Raw genomic sequence first — 16,882 nt, 5'->3', positions numbered from 1 at the left:
AATCAAAAAAGCAAGAGTAAAAACGGGTTTTAGATTAGAACAACGGTCATTAGCAAGGGTAGTATATATATACAGTAATAGAAGCATAATCAGTTAGAACAATTGATCGGAAAACAGCTATTGCATCAACATTCATTTCATTCATCACATATCCAGAAATCATGGCAGAGTAAATGACAATATCTGCTGCAGAGTTATAACTAAAACCACATTTTGCCATCTTCACTTGTCGACATTTGAAGTACATATCAATAAGGCATTCTTCAGAAACACATTTATAAGCACACCATGTCTTACTATGTGGGTGTTTGGCACGGGCTTATAAGCCCGGCTTCTGAATTATAAGTTATAAGCACTTATTTGTACCGTTTGTGTAAGAAGTCAAGAAGTACTTAAAAAAAGCTACGATTACTAGCTTTTGTCTCACGGCTTCTACTTATTTCCCAAACACTTTTATCACTTATAAGTCTTAACTTGCTTCTAACTTCTACTTCACTTTTTTACTTTAAGCAATAAGCACTTATTTTAAGTTCAACCAAACGGCCCCTATATAATAATGAATTTCTTTAACTTAATTTAAACTTGATGTTTCAGAAACTAATGGGAGGAAACTTGCAGATGTGGTTGGGTCAGGTTCGACAAAAGGAGAAATGATCTTACGAAACAAATCCAAAGCCACAAGCATACACCCATTCAACACATACCCTCGTACCATAACTCAACATCTTAAAATAAACTAACAAAGCAAAATCAAAACAACCCATCATAGTAAACCCACTTACTATCCAATTCGAAGGTGAAGCATAAGACTAATCCATGTCTCTGCCTTGTTTCTTTCGGATTGCCAAGTAGAAATGACATTGTTCTAACTAATTATGCCTTGTTTAGTTTATATATATACTACTTTTTCTAATGACTGTTATTTTAACCTAAAATCTCTTTTTACTCTTATTTTTTTATTTTTATTGGGAGTTAACGGAGGAAAACTATAGGAGCTTAACGGCCGTCACCTTTTTAAAAGTTGGAAGTGAACTCCAATCACCATTTCGTAGTTTTCAAAGTACAACCATCATTTTGTAAAAATTGCCAAATCTCAGCCACCATTTGATCATTTACTCTTAATATAATATATATTCGTGGTGAATTTTGTTGTTGGAACGTGACTGTAAGTCTGTAATACAAGATAGCATGACAATTTCTCAATTTTCTTATAAAGTATGAAATTAAGAAATATAATTTTGATTCAAAATTATATTTGACTCGTAAACTTGTATAATGAATCGGTCTACGATTATATTTGATTCGTAAACTTGTATAATGAATCGGTCCACGTATATATAATTAAAATATGTGGACCGATTCATTATACAAGTTAACGAGTCAAATTTAAATAAATTTTAAATTATATAACTTGTATAATGAATCGGTCCACATATATATAATATCAATTATTCTATTGAATACCATCTTAATTTTATCGTTAATTTTAATAAATTTTAAATAATACTAATTGAACATCATCGGATTTTTAAACATAATTTAAATCCTCGTCGCATACCGTCAGATTTTGTATCATAATTTAAAATTTTAATTAAATATTCTAAATTTATGATATATTTTTTAAAATATGAGTTGAATACACTCGAATTTCATAAATGAAAAAATTTCTATGCAAGCCAATTAAATATACCCCACTTAAAATTGCAGGACTCTTAGGGGCCGTTTGAGTGAGCTTAAAAAAAGTGCCGCTTGCTTAAAATAAAAAAGTGGAGTAGAAGTTAGAAACAAGTTAAGACTTATAAGTGATTAAAGTGTTTGAGAAAGAAGTAAAAACCCTGAACGTTGCGATATTTATCCAAGAAGAAGTAAAATTTGAAGTTAAAATGTTCCTGGACGTAATTACAGCTACCTTCGTAGTCTTTAAAGTTTAAATACAGGTGAGGAGCCAAAGCCGATAATAGTATTGAAACTTTCAAACACTTGTCCTCGTTCAAAGAACCTGGACTAATTTTGGATTTCTTATTCTTACTCTCCTATTATTCCTCAATACTGTAATATTTATGCACATAAATATTTTTTATATCATCAGTTCTCACCAAAAACCAAACCGGTAAATGTTATAGTGTGTACAAAATGTTTTTCGGTTTTTCTATGGTGTGCCCATGGGCACATGCTAAGTGCGGAAAATTTCGTGCTTGGATCATTTTGATTGGCTCCTATCTCATGATAATGGTGGACCCCCTGCAAATAGACCAACCACACCAATCAAAATCTCCCAAATACAAAAATTTTCGCGCTTAGCATGTGCCCATGGGCACAAACTAGCCAAACCGAATGTTTTTATACTCCTACCTTTTTTGGAATATTCTTTCTTATATCGGTGTCCGGACCAGCTTGCGATTATGCAAAAATTTGTCATATATGTGTATTATATATGTGTTCTTTTTACAAAGATCTCTTTTGTACTTTTTGCAGTTAAAGTTGAGGAAGGTGGAGAATTGGAAATGTGGGCACTCTGTATGGCATCCATAAAAAAGCTTGTATTGACCAAAAAAGGTGGGGAAACAGAGGTAAGAAATAAAAGTTGGGAGGTCTTTTTTTATTTTAAATATTTTTGTTCGACCTTTATGATCATGAAAAGACAGATTTGGGTTTCTTATAGTATCATGTTTCTGTGTTGTTTATTCATGATCATCATGTTTAGGTAGACCCAGGGAAAGGTTATCTGTGATTGTTTATGCCAGTTTAAGTTATGTAGGATTTTTGCTTGCTTTAAATATGGTATAGAATAAAAGCTGCCTTTTGTTGAATCACAAGAACATTAAGTAAAAAAAAAGACATAAAGTAAAGGTTACTGTGGATGATTCAGGAGTGCAGATGGATTCTAAGTAGAAATTTTGATTATATATAGGCAGGATGGATGTTTGCTAATTGCTAGTGCATTAATCTCTGTACATATGGTGTGCTGTGCATTTTTCGACAAATAGAACATCTGCTTGATCCTCCTTTTAGTTAGCAGTAGCGATGATCGACACCTCACAGCCAGTAAGTTTGAAAGATGTGATGGATTCGTTTTGGTTGATGGTCCATAATTTCATGTTAATAAAGGATCATCTGCACTTTGGATGGCTCTGCAAGATGAACCTAATCTGTACATTGTTCTTTTACCTCATGTAGTGTGGTTTCTGTGAACTAATCAAACAGTGTTTTACTGAAAAGTCATGAGCCACATGATGGTCTAAAGAAAGCTTGATACTTGTAGTCAACTTAAGGGTTCCTAAGCCAATAAGGCAGCACTACTATTGTATATCATGACTGAGAGGCAGGAAATCTCCTACTCCTATTTGATTACCGTCGTCAATTATAATTAATGAATGGAAATTACAACTGGCACTTGCTTAATCTCATATCTGAGTTTCTTAGTTATGCATAATGAATGTGGTATGTTTAAGATCCAGGTTCATTTAAGCCTCTCTCTAATGATGTGGCTTACCCCCATATTTTTATTTAGTTGACTTTTCTGATCTTTACCTTATATAAGTCATAGCCCATGCATTCATTTTCATAACCATTTTCTACATTCTAGTTTATTCTAGTTTATGTAGCTTGGCAGGTAGCAGCGATTTTACATTGTATCGAGTTTATCAGAAATTATTCAGAATGAGCACCTTTCAAGCTCCTCACTAGTGCTTATTACCAACATACATAATTTTATTGAGTTTGTGAGCCTTCTATACTGTAAATTAATCTGGTATAGAGTTTAATTTCTTCCCTTCTTTCTGAAGTTCTCTTCCGATGAGTAATCGTATAAGTAACGATATGGGAGCAGACAATACAGATAGTACAAGTTTGCATTCATTGCCTCATGGTCCAGAAGAATTACCATATATTCACAAGGTGGGCGTACCTCCAAAGCCAAAACTACTGAAGGAAATCACAGATACTTTGAAAGAAACGTTCTTGCCAGATGATCCATTACGTCCATTCAAGAAACAACCACGAAGGAGAAAGTTCGTCCTCGGCCTTCAAACTCTATTCCCCATACTTGAATGGGGAAAAGACTACAATCTTTCAAAGTTTAAAGGTGATCTTATTGCTGGGCTCACCATTGCAAGTCTCTGCATTCCGCAGGTAAATGACTACACTGCATGATTTTGAAATTTTCAATGTTTAAAAGTTGTTAAATTCTTTGACCTTCATCTATACAGGATATCGGCTACTCGAAACTAGCACATTTGGATCCACAATTTGGATTATGTAAGTTTTTTGTTTTTAACACTATTTGTCTTTGCGGAGGACCCTTAATCATACTTATGTGTGTGTGTGTTTATATTGTATTATATCACAGATAGTAGCTTCATTCCACCTCTTATATATGCCTTCATGGGTAGTTCAAGAGATATTGCCATAGGACCGGTGGCAGTGGTCTCTCTCTTGCTGGGCACTTTGCTACAAGACGAGCTTGATCCTGTTAAAAACAAACTTGAATATCAGCGCCTTGCATTCACAGCGACATTCTTTGCTGGTGTCACTCAAGCCACGCTTGGTTTTTTCAGGTACACAAATATCTGATCACTCGAAATATGCAATGAAGAAATTACCCCCCCACCCAAAAGAAATAAAAATAAAAAATCGTATATTACCTGCGTTGATTCTTCTTCCATTATATGAAGATTTCCCTTTCTTTCTAGACTGGGTTTCTTGATTGACTTCCTATCGCATGCTGCTATTGTGGGGTTCATGGCTGGAGCTGCCATTACAATTGCACTTCAACAACTTAAAGGTTTGCTTGGCATTAGGAAATTTACAACAAAGACTGATATTGTATCTGTTATGAAATCAGTGTTTGGGGCAGTACATCATGGGGTAAGTGTGTTATCTGTTACATTTATAAAAAAAAAATATTATAATCAGTTGTATATTGTTATCATACAATTTATTTTGTGTTGTAGTGGAACTGGCAGACAATAGTGATCGGAGTATCCTTCCTAGTGTTCCTTTTGTTCGCCAAGTACATCGTAAGAGTCTTTTGCTCGTCTTATTACCCTTCTATAACTTGATTTTGTTGCTTCCGTCCAAGCTCAGTCTTTCCTTTTTCCTTCGTTGAACCAGGGAAAGAAGAACAAGAAGCTATTCTGGGTGCCTGCAATTGCTCCATTACTTTCTGTCATCATCTCGACCTTCTTTGTGTACATCACCCATGCCGAAAAGGATGGTGTTCAAATTGTATGTAGCAACTGATTTACATTTACAAATGGTATCAATTTACACTGCCTTGTATGTTTTTGTGATTAAATTTTCTTCCTCTTTCAGGTCAGACATATCAAAAAAGGTGTCAATCCATCATCTGTGGATCAAATATATTTTACTGGTGACTATCTGCTCAAAGGTTTCAGAATAGGTGTTGTGGCAGGCATGATAGCTCTTACTGTATGAAAAAAATTCTCACCTTCCTAATATCATTCAATTCAATAAAAAAGTAAACTTTAAATTATTAAATGTAACATACTGGACTATAGGAAGCCGTTGCAATTGGAAGAACATTTGCATCTATGAAAGACTATCAGATAGATGGAAACAAAGAAATGGTGGCACTAGGGACAATGAACATTGTGGGCTCGATGACATCCTGTTATGTTGCTACAGGTTTGATGCCACGCCATTTGCTGATACAGAACCTCTTCTTTGTTTGTCTCAGGTTTTTTAGTTGAATTATTTTGTATTGATTATAAATGGCTCTACCATTGTTGCAGGTTCCTTTTCTCGCTCAGCAGTGAATTACATGGCAGGCTGTTGTTCAGCAGTCTCCAACATTGTGATGTCTGCTGTTGTACTACTAACTCTGGTAGTAATAACACCATTGTTTTACTACACTCCGAATGCCATCCTCGCCTCCATCATTATATCTGCAGTTCTCGGACTTATAGACTTGGATGCTGTAATTCTAATCTGGAAGATCGATAAATTTGACTTTGTTGCCTGCATGGGAGCGTTCTTTGGAGTAGTTTTTGCTTCAGTTGAAGTTGGTCTCTTGATTGCGGTAATTAACCAAAATCATTTTTCACCAGATGTTTATTTGCAGACCAACAAAAGTTAATTTGGTACAAAGATTTTCAATATAATGGGTTTAATTCACAGGTAGCTATTTCCTTTGCCAAAATTCTGTTACAAGTGACCAGGCCACGGACAGCAGCACTCGGGAAGATTCCCAGGACTAGTGTTTACCGAAACATGCAGCAATATCCTGATGCAACAAGAATTCCGGGTGTTCTGATAATCAGAGTTGATTCCGCAATTTACTTCTCCAACTCCAACTATATCAAGGAGAGGTATATATATCTTACTTGTATGCTTCTTAACTTAGGCTCGACATTGTCAATGTATAATTCAAGGTAAATCTGCAACACACTAAAACATGGTTATATTTGTTTTTTTGTTAAAAATCCGAGAATCACAAATTGTAGCCAAAGAAAGACGCCAATGAAAATAAGATACATATACAAGTGATGTTAATGCCAGTACTTAATATTTTGCAGGATTTTGAGATGGTTACTGGACGAGGAAGAAATGCTGGCGGAACACAAACAGCCTAGTGTCCAAAATTTAGTACTTGACATGTCACGTAAGCATTTTCTACTCATACAAAAATTCATTCTGTTGGATCTCACACCATAATAGTTGGGTAATGCATCTATCGTATAATTTCGATATAATTCAAATATTTTTTCTTGTGTTGCAGCTGTTACCGACATAGACACTAGTGGTATTCATGCCTTGGAAGAACTGTATAGGAGCCTTCAGAAGAAGTCTATTCAGGTACCAAATTCATGAGCACTTTCATCTCAGAGTTCTCCATTAGGCGATTGCTGTGCCAAAGTAACTTAAGTTGCATATCGACTATTATTAACTTATTTTCTTGACAACTTAATTGTAAACAGCTCAATCTAGCAAATCCAGGGCAAGTTGTACTCGACAAATTACATGCGTCTGAGTTTGCAGCCTTGATCGGAGAGGACAACATCTTCCTCAGAGTTGCCGATGCAATTGTTATGTGTGCTCCCAAGTTCGAGCAAGTTTGAATTTACTTGTATCAATTTATACCCCATATTATATGATCATCAAGTGATCAGTACATTTTGACATTTGCTTGATAAATGATCCAAGTCCTCTGCACCTGCTGTACTTATGTGCCCCTTGCGGTGAATATTAATAATATTCTCACAAAGAAGTTGCTGCTTTATATTTCTTGTTTCTTGACATCCAGTGTTTTTCTGGCACAATAAAATCTCGATTTGATAAAATAGCAAAAGTAAATTAGAGAATATGAATTAAATAGGATCGATTTTATTTTTTTTTTTTTCCGGTAAAGAAAAACACTTTCATGAACATAATAAAACTGGGACAAACCGTCTTTTCTCACCATCCTTCTTGGGATAGTATCGGAGTCCTTCAAGATACTCAGTGGATTGATGTGCATCCTGTAAACGGAGCCCTAATAGCTAACATTGGGATTTCCGACAAGCTTTGTGTCAAGTTATTAGTTCTGATTCAACTACTCAGAATCACTCTACTTCCTGTGTAGCTAATTAGCAACGACAAGTTCAACAGTGTCCAACATAGAGTGCTAGCTGGAAGAGCTGGTGCCAGAACATCAGCAGCTCTTCTGATAACTTGTAATTACTATCAAACGAATCTAATCCTGTGAAATGAATTTTTGCAAGTCCCCGCACGAGTACTGATATAATAAAGTTGCAGAATGAACTGTAAATAGGGGCCTAACTGAGACAAGCTTAACGTGCAAAGCTCTCGTTTGAGCGATTGATTTTGAGCCATCTAGTATCAAATCATTTGACTCGTTAATCCTAACAAACTTCTTTACTATTATTAATCATCAAAATGTAATAACTCTTTATACACAAGTTCACAAAAATTTCCTATGTTCTTGTATGTATGCAAGCAGAAAGTGGAACCAATGGGAGCAAATGACTGCTCCATCATAACATCAAAGGAACAAAATTGTAGTTCAAATCAAGATCAATGTAGAGTGAAATGGAATACAATATTTATGACCTAATGCAAACGTGCCGCTAACAGAATTTTGATCGGCTAGGCTTAAGTAGATTACCTCCTTTAGTCAAGCGTAAATCACCAAATCATAACAAAGTATTCCTCAGGCCAAAGTTAAGATTATATTACAGAAAAGAAAAACAAAAACAAATCAGCAACTGCATGTCATATCCACTTGTAGCAGCAGCATAATGATGGCAAACCACTTCATATCTATACATGTCTTGTAGAGACGAGCTGACTAACACATGGTAAGCTAATCAACACAAATTCTCAACCGAACACAATTAATCACAACTCAAACACATTTCAAGAATTGGATTTAAAAAGGACCTTTACGAACCAGATTGTGATCTTTACCAAGCTGTATGTGTCGGTACTGACTTCAGCTGCTCAAACAACTTTTCTTCTATATAATAATAGCAAAGTATCTATTGCAGCACCTAAACGTCGGTCTTTGGTTGCAATATTTGCACAAGTGACCATAATATATCCATCCGGTGAACATTCCTATTGTTCAGTCCCTGCAGATAGTACGTCAACAAAATATATAAAGCAAAGATCACAAACTTTTTTTCATCCACATAATTATGTATATTTTGTATCATAATATTACAACAGTAGTAGAAGTATACCTCAGCAACAAAACATATCCATATTTTCCCACCACAGGCTTCTGTAGAACCTTTTAGAATTGTCATACCCAAGCTCCTGATTGCCTCCGCAATCTCGAAAAACCGACTGCAGTTCTCACACAGCATCTACAAATAAATACAAAAAAAAAAAAAAATTACAAGAAAATCAAGTTTTTTTGCAGCACTTTGTAAGAAAAACATTGGCACTTCAGTCACCCACACATCTAGGTTACCACATCTAGGTTGCAGCACTTTCAAAGTGTATTGTACTGCATACCTCTATCAACATTTGCCCACTCAAGTTCATATTCTCTATCATTATTGGAAAAACTCTCAAGTGACTTTCTACTTCCATTGCCCAACTTGAACCCAGCTCATTGTTAGAGGAGACATGTACACCAGTTTCCTTGTCAATCAACTGCAAAAGCATAAGCAAATAAATACTAGACCATAATAGAAATAGGTTACTCTGTTCTCTGTTTTACAAAGGACGAGGTAATCATGAAAGAAAATGGTTTTACAAACTGTGTGCTTGCACATTTATAGAATGATTGCGAGCATTGCCGAGGAATGGTGGTCAATAAGTGTTTACACATGAAGAAAGAAAAGATGAGTCAAGAAATTTCATAAGCTTACTTTTGATTCAGCACATTTCTGTAGCTTGTCAGCATGCTTGGTGGTACATTGCAAAAAGAGCATGTGCTTAATAGTTCGCTCCAGAAGAGAATCAATACTGCACTGTATTCATTAAGCATATTAGCACATAGTAAAACACTAAACAAAAAATTATATAACAGGTAAATGGCTCAAGGAAACTACCTTTGACCCATTTGGTACAAGTTCACGAAGCTCCTTAATGCGATCTTGGATTAATTGTCTGTCCCTTGGCCTAGGCCTGCAATTTTCTCCAGGTCTAGCCCTCTTTTTGTTCATCTTTGTAAGTTCTTGAGGCCTCTCTAACTGTTCGCTACATGCACTAGGACTAGCCGATGAGATTCCTTTTGATGACTTGTCACCATATACCTCAGAGAAGGCCAAGCAATCTTCAACAAGTGAAGATCGATCATATGAGTAATTTGCTGAACCAATAGTATGGTTATCACTACTGCAAGGCTCCAATAATTTATCAATCGTCAATAGTGACTCCGCTGTACCCAACTTGGGATTTACACATTTAACGTCTGAGACACTTTGGCAAACATTGGCCACCACTGCTTCTAGAAGATGCTCTGTACCATTGTTTATCATCAAAAGGTTACCGCTGCTCGTTCTTCCTTCAGATATCTGAACAAGTGCTCCATTTTCAGTCTTATCCGTCTCCCATTCAAGATCAGTATATTGTTTCTTAAACGATGGCCCTAGTGCTTCAAACAACTCACAGCCAGCAGTAAACTGAAAACACGTCTTACAAGTGTCCATATGATTAGTTTTTGCCTTCAACTCTGATGTCTTTACTGAAGATGCTCGAGACTCTTGTGAAAAATCATGTGCACCGAATGACCCACAATAATTGCCTGTTCCAGTGTCTTGGAAAGCTGAAGGCAGGCATGACATGCTTGCCCCATTATTACCAGTAGCAAGTGCAGTATTATAGAAATTACATTTGTTATTACAGTTATTAGATAGAGATGGAGTATCATTGTCTTCAGATTTAGATACCACTCCCACACCCCTAATGCCAGTAGTGTGTCCATCAGACTTCTTCTCACTTGTCAACTGTCCATCTACTTGTGTTTGCCTATCCATGGATGCAATTGGAAGTACTGATGAACTCTCACCAACACCCGAAACTGTATATTCAGGCTCGTCATTGTTGACAGTCGACACCATCTTCCTGGAATAAACTTCAGCTGCTGGAACAGTATAAGAACGTTGAGGAGGCCTTTCAAGAGATGCAACCACAGGACACCACATATTTCCTTTATCGTTTTTCACAATTTTGTCAGCATTGCTCATTAGATGACGATAATTTCGCGACACTGAAGTTCTAGAGGATATGCTTGACTGAACAGAAGAAAAGAAACATATGATGCTTCCATAGAATGAAATGTTTATGGAAAGGTGCAGGTGTTGCGTGCAAGATAAAAGGCTTTAGTTTGCCTGTGAAAGAGAGGGAGTGAGTGAGAAAAAGAGTGTTACCAGGCATGACGAACTGTCTATATTACTACAATGTCCTGATAAAGAAGCTTGAAAATCCAAAAAATTATCTTTGATGTGATTGACCAGCATCAGGTCTTCAGCGATCTGCACCTCTCCCATCAAGGGAGAAAAAAAGGAAAAATTGAGAGAAGAACATACCTATATACAAGGCACGATTCCTGACTCTATGACTCTTTTTTGTAACCTCAGCTCCCTCGAGTACAAATTTATAAGAAAAAAAGTAGCGATTTTTTTGGAAAAATAATCAGCATCATATTTGTTGAATTAGGTTACAACCCTTTTAATACCATCCCCTTAACCCTGAATATATAAATGCATACCAGAAAAACAGACATTTATACATATAGTTGTACGTATATGAATCTATATTTCAAAAGTAATAGAAGTTTTATTTTTACATGAAAGGAAAAAATAGTAGAGCTTATAAATGAACAGACCAGCAAAAAAAATTATAAGAAAAGATAGTAGTTAAAGGGGCAGCCTCATGAGCCTCCAGCTCAAGAGTCATTACCTATGATACATTAATTGGGCAAAGTATTGCATCAATTTAAAAAAGTCAAATATTAAGTGCTATAATGTATCTGGCAAATCAGATATTGAGTTCATAAATTCCCTATAGTTGGCTAATTTGCATAAGTTTCACGTACTTTGCGCAAGTCAGCAAAATTTTCAGATAAACTATGAGCTAAAAAGTTTATAGCACTAAATAGTAAATTCATCAAAACCTATATCATTTGAGCAAGTATTTTGCGCAAGTCATCAAAACCTCTATCATTTTTTCCTAATCTAATAAAGTAGTAACAATAAACTAAATTTATATACATAATGCATTATCTTGTACAATTTTCCTTAGTTTTCATGTAGGATTTTTTGAGATTCGAGGATATATCCTAAAATATTTATCAATCGAAAAATCTATTGAGATAGGTGGGACTCCCTCTCTGAAAATCGTAAAAGAAACTGTGCGGTGGATACTTTTTCAATACTTAGAAAATCAAGCCAGCTTACAATATCTAAAGAGCCAAGCTGTACAACTCCATGAGGAACAACAGGCACAACAGCAATAGTCTGCATAGTTAAAAAAAGAAAATTCACTTATTGTAGTTACTAACACCTGATAAAAAAAACTTAATAACACAACTCAACATGTCAGAGAAAGAGGCTGGGTAATACGTGAATAATTAAGATGGCTATGCAGTGAACACCCACATAATTATAAAAGTAAAATGAATATATACTATATAGAAACGAAAATATAAAGCCCGTCTTCTTTGCAGTAAACCTAAACCCTTTCATTCAAATCGGAATGAATTTAATTGAATCTAAAGTTTTAAATCCAGGTTAGGATTTCAAAAGAATTTAGAGAATTTATATTGTCTGACGGATCACTACATTAAATACAAAATTTTTTGTTCAGATCCTAATTCCTGAACCTAACACTAACATGCTATTTATTATTCGTACAACCAAACAATGCTACAAATTTTACAACTTACTGATCGTCCACCACATATGATACCCTCATCGATACCACTGGTAGACCTCTCTTTATTGATGTATAATAAGATTTTGCAGTAAATATCGTCCATGCAAGTTCGAAAACCATTGATGTGGTGTGCACAAGTGTGATAAAAAAAACTCATATAGGAAATATATCACTTCCTTCTCAGTAAACAGACACTGTAAGGCAATGTGCTATCCATATTAGAAAAGATGACAAATGGAAATTACAACCTAAGAAGAGGAGAGAAGGCATACCCTAATCCCAGATGAAAACTGAGGAAGCAATCCATCAGAATACTGTAAATATAAAACTATGTAAGCACTGATACAATATTACATTGGGTTCAGATCACCATACTTGGCTCCAAGCTAAAGTATAAAGAATAATAACCTCCCCAATAAACCTATCCAAACTAATACTCACCTCTAACAAGGAGCAGGAATCAAGTACATGCTTATCTGTTGAAATCCACATATGCTTGCCAGTTATAGCAACCTTTCCGACAATCCTATTATAATAATACAAACAAATGTCAACTTTGATTGTTTATTTCCACACCAAGAAGTATACAGAAACAAATGTTGTAAGAACAGACAAGACTCAAGACCCAGTTTCAAAATTTAAATGGACTTAAAAATCAACTAACACTTGGATAAATGGAATATGGAGATGTCTGAAGGTACATAAGAAGATACAAATGAGTAGCAACTAGGATGATTTCAAAATTCATAAAAGTGTACACAAGAACATTCTTCCCACAAACGTAACAAAGGAATATGAAAAATATGCTCATCAGATAAGAATTGACTGGGATACTGAGAGCTTATGAGTTAATGATATAACTAATACCCTTCCCCAAGTGAGTATACATGAAGTGACATCTTTGCAACAGCTAACCCAAGAGAGTCACGCGAAGATTGTCCATCATATGAATAGCCGGCTAGTTTCTTTGAAGCATCGGGTTGCTCATGGTTTTCATAGTAACCATCTTCCCATGTCAACACCCTGCAAAAATTCCAGTTCAATGAAATAGGAAATTAAAATTTATAATTGCAAAGGACAAACACTAATTCACGTGTCCTGGATTATAAAACTCAATCAATACATGTTGAATACAATATACTACTCAATTTGCTTTTGCTCGATACGAAAGGTCTTAAAAAATCTCTCTTATAAATAGTAAACTAATTTCAAGGTAAATCAAAAACTGCTACAACCATTAAGTTCTAGCATGGCAATTTGTAATTGAATTAAGAATCACATCTGCTGCGACAAGGTTCAGAGGCTTCATTACAACTCATAAACAGTCACTTGATACATTCACTTTAAATACATTAAGCAAAAAAGCAATCTCTAATCAAACGAAAGAAATCATTTATTCAACAGAAAGTCCTCAACGAGAAACCTGATTATTCCATTGAGTCTTTATTATTTAAGATTGTCCAATGACAAAATACTCATGGTTCACACACACCTGAAATTTATTCCCAATTACATGGACTTTATCATGTTAGTATGTTTTTTTTTGTTAATTGACATGCAAATACTTTTAAATAATAGGCACTCTAAGTATTGCAAGTCAACCCAGAAATCATTCAAAAAGTTGAGAAGATTAAATACTAGTATATCATGGTAGGCAAGAGCACAGAAGAAAATACAGTGACACAAAAAATATGAACTAACCGGGCTGAAGATTTATTCAACTTACATTTGGGCTTGATGCTCAAATTTCCAAAAGACGGCGTAATTCCAGCAAGTGTCGAAACACAAACTCTTGAGTGCTTGGCGTAACTGACTACCCATTTTATCCAAAAATCAAGAAACCTTAACACCCACCTACTTAAAAATTGCTCCACCAGGTTAGATTAATTAAACCCCGCAAATATTCTCAGGCTCCAAATTTTCTAGCTACCCCTGTAAGAACCTCTTCCTGCTTGCTTCCTCCGCAGCCCAGCTCTCCTCTTAATTGGTGGTCCTACCGTGGGAAGCAATAAACCATCCATCCCCATTCCACCCAAAACCTAAAACCCTATACCCTAACACCAACACAAGGAAAACACCGATCCTAAAAGATCAATCTCCACACAAAGTACTCGATTTGATAATCTTCCCATATGTATCACAATTCACAAACTATATATTTCTTCTACCCAATGGCTAATCAAGAACTAAACTAACAATGTAAATATAACTTAACAAGTATCACCAACTAAAACCACAAAGCACCACCAACCCTTTACCGCTAAAACTTAACTATCAGTACCAAGATCATTTACATATATTACAACCATTATATTCAAGAACAATAAATCTAGAAGGGCTTGCTGTAAAGGCGAAAAATTTATCGAATATCAGTAGACATGAATGCAATAGAACCAAGAATCTGCAGCATATGAGTTAAAGTTGAGCAAATATTAGGCTTTTATAAAAGAAACGACAATGGCAAGATAGAAAATAACATCTTTTTTTGACTATTCACTGTAAAAATCTAATCTTTTTGTTAACAATAATAATCATTTGAAGATGGTTGCTTTTTTTTTCTTGCTTTTACTTACAGTGGTTGTAACCAAGAGAATCTTGAGCCACCCAAATTCAACTCCCCACTACAGTTTTACAAGATTTGCAGTGACTAAATTAATGGGGTTTGTTTATTTTGATGAAGCAAAAGGAAAAAGAAAAGGGAGCGAAATTGAGAGGAGTGAGATCAAAGTGAGTTATACTTTTGTTTTGTTTAAACAGCTTTTTAAGGTAAGAAGCTTTGTGTCGAATGTGTAGAGTACGCCCCCCTTTTAACCCGCTTCATCGTATACTTGGGCCAAAATGACAAAAATCATAATTTTAATATCACATTTTCTGGTACGAGTTCACAAGCATGCAGTAACAACTAGTTTATAATGAGGTGGTGTTTTTATCAACTCTTATCTCAAGAAATCAGTGAGAAGGTCCACTGTAGGTGAATTTTTAATATTAGCTCTCATCCCAAGAAATACTGACCGTTGGTCGGAACGGTTTGTGGATTCCGAATAGCTAAAGTTGCTAATTTGATAAAATTGAAAATACGCGTAGAGGGATGAATAGGTGTAAATAGCTAACTAGGGTATTTCAATTTAGTGTTTTGAATTATAGCACGGCTATTTCAGAAGTAAAACAGTAAAATGCAGAAATATAAATCAAACACAAGCAATTTTAGTCAGGTTCGACATCTATATCTGATGATCTACGTACCAAGAATTATTATTACCGAAAATATTGATAATTACTGAATAATAGTATATCTTCCTTTTCCCAATCAGTTAAAACAACTTGTTGAAATCTTGAGCAGACAGTAAACAGCTCGACATTATTGTTCCCCGTGAACTCCTCCTCAGTTCTTATCCAAGAACCCAGCTAATTCTAATGACTAACATTTACAAACTTTGAATACAAGATAGGAAGAATGTTTACGACTCAACTAGATTTTCTATCACAGATACAGAGAAAGTATACGATCAAGGTTAGAGAGAAAATATAAGTTTTTAAGATCAGGAGTTGTATTTTGCCTTAAAAACTTCCGACCGTGTTATTCATATTTCGATGTTTAACTTAATTGTAACACACACCATACATATATGTATATGTGTGTGTATATATACATATACATATATATATATATATATATATACACTAAAATTGTAAATTTATTAATAATGCATGTACTAAATTTTTTTTGTTTGTTTCATTAATACATATATTTAATAATTACATCTTTCAAAAAATATTTAATATTAAATAATTCTGATAAACATGTCTAAATTATAATATTTAAGAAATTACAATTGACATAGACATAATATGAATTTTAAAAGGAAAAAGTGTAAATCAACTCAAATACCAATCAATCAACTACTTGATTAGTAAATTTTTCAATATATTATCATTTATTTTGAATAACATAGTGTAAATTACTTTGTACACATATATATATTTAGATATAGTAAAATCTTGATTAATTTATAATCGATAAATTAATAACTCATGATAATTTTCTATCTAAGGCACAAAATTTTGGTTTTAACATAATATTAATAGTATATAATTAATTTTAATTAATTAATTATCTTGATAGATTTAACATTGAAATTAATTTTAAATTTTTTTTCACTATATCATGGTTGGTAGATGAAGACACATCACATAAATTTTTATATCGCGTATCTGAATGGTTAGTCGATGTCCATTGACATAACTATACGGTAATAGGTAGATATTCCCTCCGTTTTGAAATATATGTCGTTTGATTTTTTGGCACAACATTTTAAATTTTTTGACCGCATAGTTAAAATTATAATATTTTTTTTTGAATTATAGGATTAGTTATATATTTTTATTCAAAAAAAGAAAATTTTGAAAATAATGAATTTAATTATACAGTCAAACGACTTAAAAGTACGTATTAAAAAGTCAAACGACCTATATTTAAAAATAGAAGGAATAATTAAGTTAGCCAAATCATGTTTAATTGGATGATCCAAATATA

General features: G+C 34.3%; 2 protein-coding genes across 5 annotated transcripts; one reads left to right on the top strand and one right to left on the bottom strand.

Moving 5' to 3' along the window:
• The first annotated feature begins 1,985 nt into the window (after positions 1-1,985).
• LOC108203787 (sulfate transporter 1.3) lies at positions 1,986-7,240 on the top strand. Of its 3 annotated transcripts, XM_017373074.2 has the most exons (15): positions 1,986-2,110; positions 2,476-2,570; positions 3,786-4,131; positions 4,209-4,257; positions 4,349-4,556; positions 4,692-4,866; positions 4,953-5,018; positions 5,113-5,226; positions 5,314-5,430; positions 5,520-5,646; positions 5,754-6,040; positions 6,139-6,329; positions 6,537-6,622; positions 6,740-6,816; positions 6,939-7,240. In XM_017373074.2, exons 3-15 carry the CDS (start codon positions 3,796-3,798, stop codon positions 7,077-7,079), a joined length of 1,974 nt encoding a protein of 657 aa, XP_017228563.1. In that variant the 5' UTR covers positions 1,986-2,110; positions 2,476-2,570; positions 3,786-3,795; the 3' UTR covers positions 7,080-7,240. The 3 variants fall into 3 exon arrangements, with proteins under 3 accessions (XP_017228563.1, XP_017228528.1, XP_017228599.1); XM_017373039.2 differs by lacking the exon at positions 1,986-2,110 and having other exon boundaries at positions 2,444-2,570; XM_017373110.2 differs by lacking the exon at positions 1,986-2,110 and having other exon boundaries at positions 2,490-2,556.
• An 897-nt stretch (positions 7,241-8,137) lies between these two features.
• LOC108204990 (transcription factor bHLH155) lies at positions 8,138-15,084 on the bottom strand. Of its 2 annotated transcripts, XM_017374723.2 has the most exons (12): positions 14,922-15,084; positions 14,075-14,749; positions 13,216-13,371; positions 12,790-12,874; positions 12,621-12,662; positions 11,871-11,930; positions 10,842-10,946; positions 9,522-10,706; positions 9,339-9,440; positions 8,980-9,120; positions 8,703-8,828; positions 8,138-8,591 (listed from the first exon to the last, which is right to left on the bottom strand). In XM_017374723.2, the coding sequence occupies exons 2-12, from the start codon at positions 14,167-14,169 to the stop codon at positions 8,511-8,513; spliced, it is 2,178 nt and encodes a 725-aa protein (XP_017230212.1). In that variant the 5' UTR covers positions 14,170-14,749; positions 14,922-15,084; the 3' UTR covers positions 8,138-8,510. The 2 variants fall into 2 exon arrangements, with proteins under 2 accessions (XP_017230212.1, XP_063950421.1); XM_064094351.1 differs by lacking the exons at positions 11,871-11,930; positions 14,922-15,084 and having other exon boundaries at positions 8,364-8,591; positions 14,075-14,321.
• Positions 15,085-16,882: the final 1,798 nt, after the last annotated feature.

This window comes from Daucus carota, chromosome 1 (assembly GCF_001625215.2).
Source record: "Daucus carota subsp. sativus chromosome 1, DH1 v3.0, whole genome shotgun sequence".
Classification (NCBI taxonomy): domain Eukaryota; kingdom Viridiplantae; phylum Streptophyta; class Magnoliopsida; order Apiales; family Apiaceae; genus Daucus; species Daucus carota.
Note: the sequence above shows the minus strand (reverse complement) of the source record. Positions and strands in the feature narration are given on the sequence as shown.

Excerpts from the sequence above, each read along its gene's own strand:
- LOC108203787 (XM_017373074.2), top strand. The coding sequence starts at position 3,796 with ATGAGTAATCGTATAAGTAACGATATGGGAGCAGACAATACAGATAGT. Across the intron at positions 4,867-4,952 it reads TTGGGGCAGTACATCATGGG|TGGAACTGGCAGACAATAGT; the intron begins GTAAGTGTGTTA and ends TTTGTGTTGTAG. Across the intron at positions 6,330-6,536 it reads TCCAACTATATCAAGGAGAG|GATTTTGAGATGGTTACTGG; the intron begins GTATATATATCT and ends AATATTTTGCAG.
- LOC108204990 (XM_017374723.2), bottom strand. The coding sequence starts at position 14,169 with ATGGGTAGTCAGTTACGCCAAGCACTCAAGAGTTTGTGTTTCGACACT. Across the intron at positions 13,372-14,074 it reads TTTGAGCATCAAGCCCAAAT|GGTGTTGACATGGGAAGATG; the intron begins GTAAGTTGAATA and ends GAATTTTTGCAG. Across the intron at positions 11,931-12,620 it reads AGTTTTCATCTGGGATTAGG|ACTATTGCTGTTGTGCCTGT; the intron begins GTATGCCTTCTC and ends TTAACTATGCAG.